This window comes from Aplysia californica, unplaced genomic scaffold, assembly GCF_000002075.1.
Source record: "Aplysia californica isolate F4 #8 unplaced genomic scaffold, AplCal3.0 scaffold00770, whole genome shotgun sequence".
Taxonomy (NCBI): Eukaryota; Metazoa; Mollusca; class Gastropoda; order Aplysiida; family Aplysiidae; genus Aplysia; species Aplysia californica.
This window is the reverse complement of record NW_004798040.1, coordinates 335,139-337,631: the sequence shown is the minus strand read 5'-3', so window position 1 is coordinate 337,631 and position 2,493 is coordinate 335,139. Positions and strand designations below refer to the sequence as shown.

Below are 2,493 nucleotides of genomic sequence, written 5' to 3'. Positions count from 1 at the left end.
TGTGAAGATTGTGAGTGTGTGTATGAAGATTGTGAGTGTGTGTGTGTGTGTGTGTGAAGATTATGTGTGTCTGTGTCTATGTGTGTGTGTATGTGTGTCTGTATGTGTGTGTATGTTTGTGCTTGTGTGTGCGCGGAGTTCTGGAATATTCCTGAAGAATATAGTTTGTGCTGATACCATCACTGTATCTGTGAGAATCCTACGGAATAATAATAATAATAATAATAATAATAATAATAATAATAATAATAATAAATAGCATTTGTACTGCGCATATACCCGCTCAACAGCGAGCTCTGCGTGCGTTTTAAATTTTAAATCTATAATTATTATTATGTTTTTAACCCAGCTGACCGTAGAACACTCAGGTAACATTCTCAGCTTTCCGGGAAGCAGACAGTGCAAGCTGCGGATTACACTGTGGATTTCACGCACTCAAAAAACACAAACAAACGGACCGGATCTATTCGTTATTGAGGACGGATTACACGCGCTCAGTCACAACCGACAAAGGGACAAGATTATTTTGTTGTTCACTTCTGCTGACAGTGGAGATGGGAGAAGCCAGGATGTGTGAGGTGGACAGCCCGCGGCAGTTTTCGCGCCGTCACCTGATCTCATGAGAACACTGGAACTTGTTCTTTTTTAACACGAAGACTTTCGTCTTATATTCCTCCATGCTGTGTCTTCCTTCCTTCCGGCCGCCATGTTGAATAGATCGGTGTCGGTGAGCACGAACGGCGATGACGTCACGTCGCTCAAGTCTACGGTGTCGTCATCATCTGCCCCGGCGGCTACTGGTCCGGACGTGAGGCCTGAGCACCATGGCTCGTCCGTCTCTGTGGTGTCCGGACCTATAGCCACCGCCACCAAGGTCATCCGGGGTCATGGAATGTTCTCGCCCAATGGTCGGCGGCACTCCAAGGGTTATAGGGACGGTGTGGGCACCAAGTTGTCTATACAAGGTACACACTGACAGACACACACATAGACACACAGACACACAGACAGACACTCCAAGGGTTATAGGGACGGTGTGGGCACCAAGTTGTCTATACAAGGTACACACTGACAGACAGACACATAGACACACAGACAGACACACAGACAGACACACAGACAGACACGCACACAGACACTCCAAGGGTTATAGGGACGGCGTGGGCACCAAGTTGTCTATACAAGGTACACACTGACAGACAGACACATAGACACACAGACAGACACACAGACAGACACTCCAATGGCTCTAGGGACGGCGTGGGGACCAAGTTGTCTATACAAGATACACACTGACAGACAGACACACAGACACCCTGACAGACACACAGACAGACACACAGACAGACACACACACAGACACTCCAAGGGCTATAGGGACGGTGTGGGCACCAAGTTGCCTATACAAGGTACACACTGACAGACAGACACACAAACAGACACACACACAGACACTCCAAGGGCTATAGGGACGGTGTGGGCACCAAGTTGTCTATACAAGGTACACACTGACAGATAGACACATAGACACACACGCAGACACACACACACACACACACACACACAGGCAGACGCTCCAAGGGCTATAGGGATGGTGTAGGCACCAAGTTGTCCATACAAGGTACACACTGAACGACCGACAGACAGGAAGACAGACACACAAACAGACTGGCAAAAAGATAGACAAACAGCCAGACACTCTGATAGACTGATAGATAGACAGACAGTCGGAGTAAAAGATAGGTGCACAGAGCAGCTACAACGGCCACTGGCTCTCCAAATGTCATTGTGGTATAGGTCAGTGTGGTAATCCAGTTCTGTGTACAGTTTGCCCGCGGTCACTTTTGAATCCACGGCAGAGGGATGGAGGTTGATAGAAAGTGCGTAACGTAGGCTAGACAGACGGGTAGGAAGACAGACGGACTGACGGACAAACTGACAGACAGATAGACAAACAGTCTGACTAAATGGTACGTGCACAGAGTAAATACAACGGCCGCTGGCTCTCCAAATGTCATTGTGGTATAGGTCAGTGTGGTAATCCAGCTCTGTGTACAGTTTGCCGCGGTCACTTTTTGAATCCATGGAGGAAAGATGGAGGTAGAGGGTACATGACGTGAGCCAGACTGACAAACAGACAGACAGACGCACAAAAAGACAGATTTATAGACAGACAGACAGACACATTGGTGTCTGGCATCCCAAAGGTTACAGAAGAGTGTGGGAATCAAGTTCTACCTACCTACAGTTTACCGTAGGATACTTTTTTATATATCCATGGTAGGGAGATGTAGATAGAAGGTAGTTGACAGGACAGATAGATAGACAGACAGACAGACAGACAGACAGACAGACAGACCGACAGACAGACAGACGTAACGGTGTCCGTAGTTCCTAAGGCCACAGTAGGAGGGAGGATGTGAAAACCTAAGTCTTTAAAGTTAAAGGACACACACTCTGTGTCTCTGTGCCTGTCCCTCTCTCTCTCTCTCT

General features: G+C 47.7%; 1 protein-coding gene across 1 annotated transcript in view; it reads left to right on the top strand.

Moving 5' to 3' along the window:
• Window positions 1-325: 325 nt before the first annotated feature.
• LOC101856055 (SLIT-ROBO Rho GTPase-activating protein 1) overlaps window positions 326-2,493 on the top strand; it is a gene marked incomplete in the record, with an annotated part of 35,771 nt that continues 33,603 nt past the window's right edge. Inside the window, 1 exon segment of the mRNA XM_035972633.1 lies at window positions 326-965. Within this exon segment, the coding sequence (XP_035828526.1) occupies window positions 707-965 (259 nt within the window).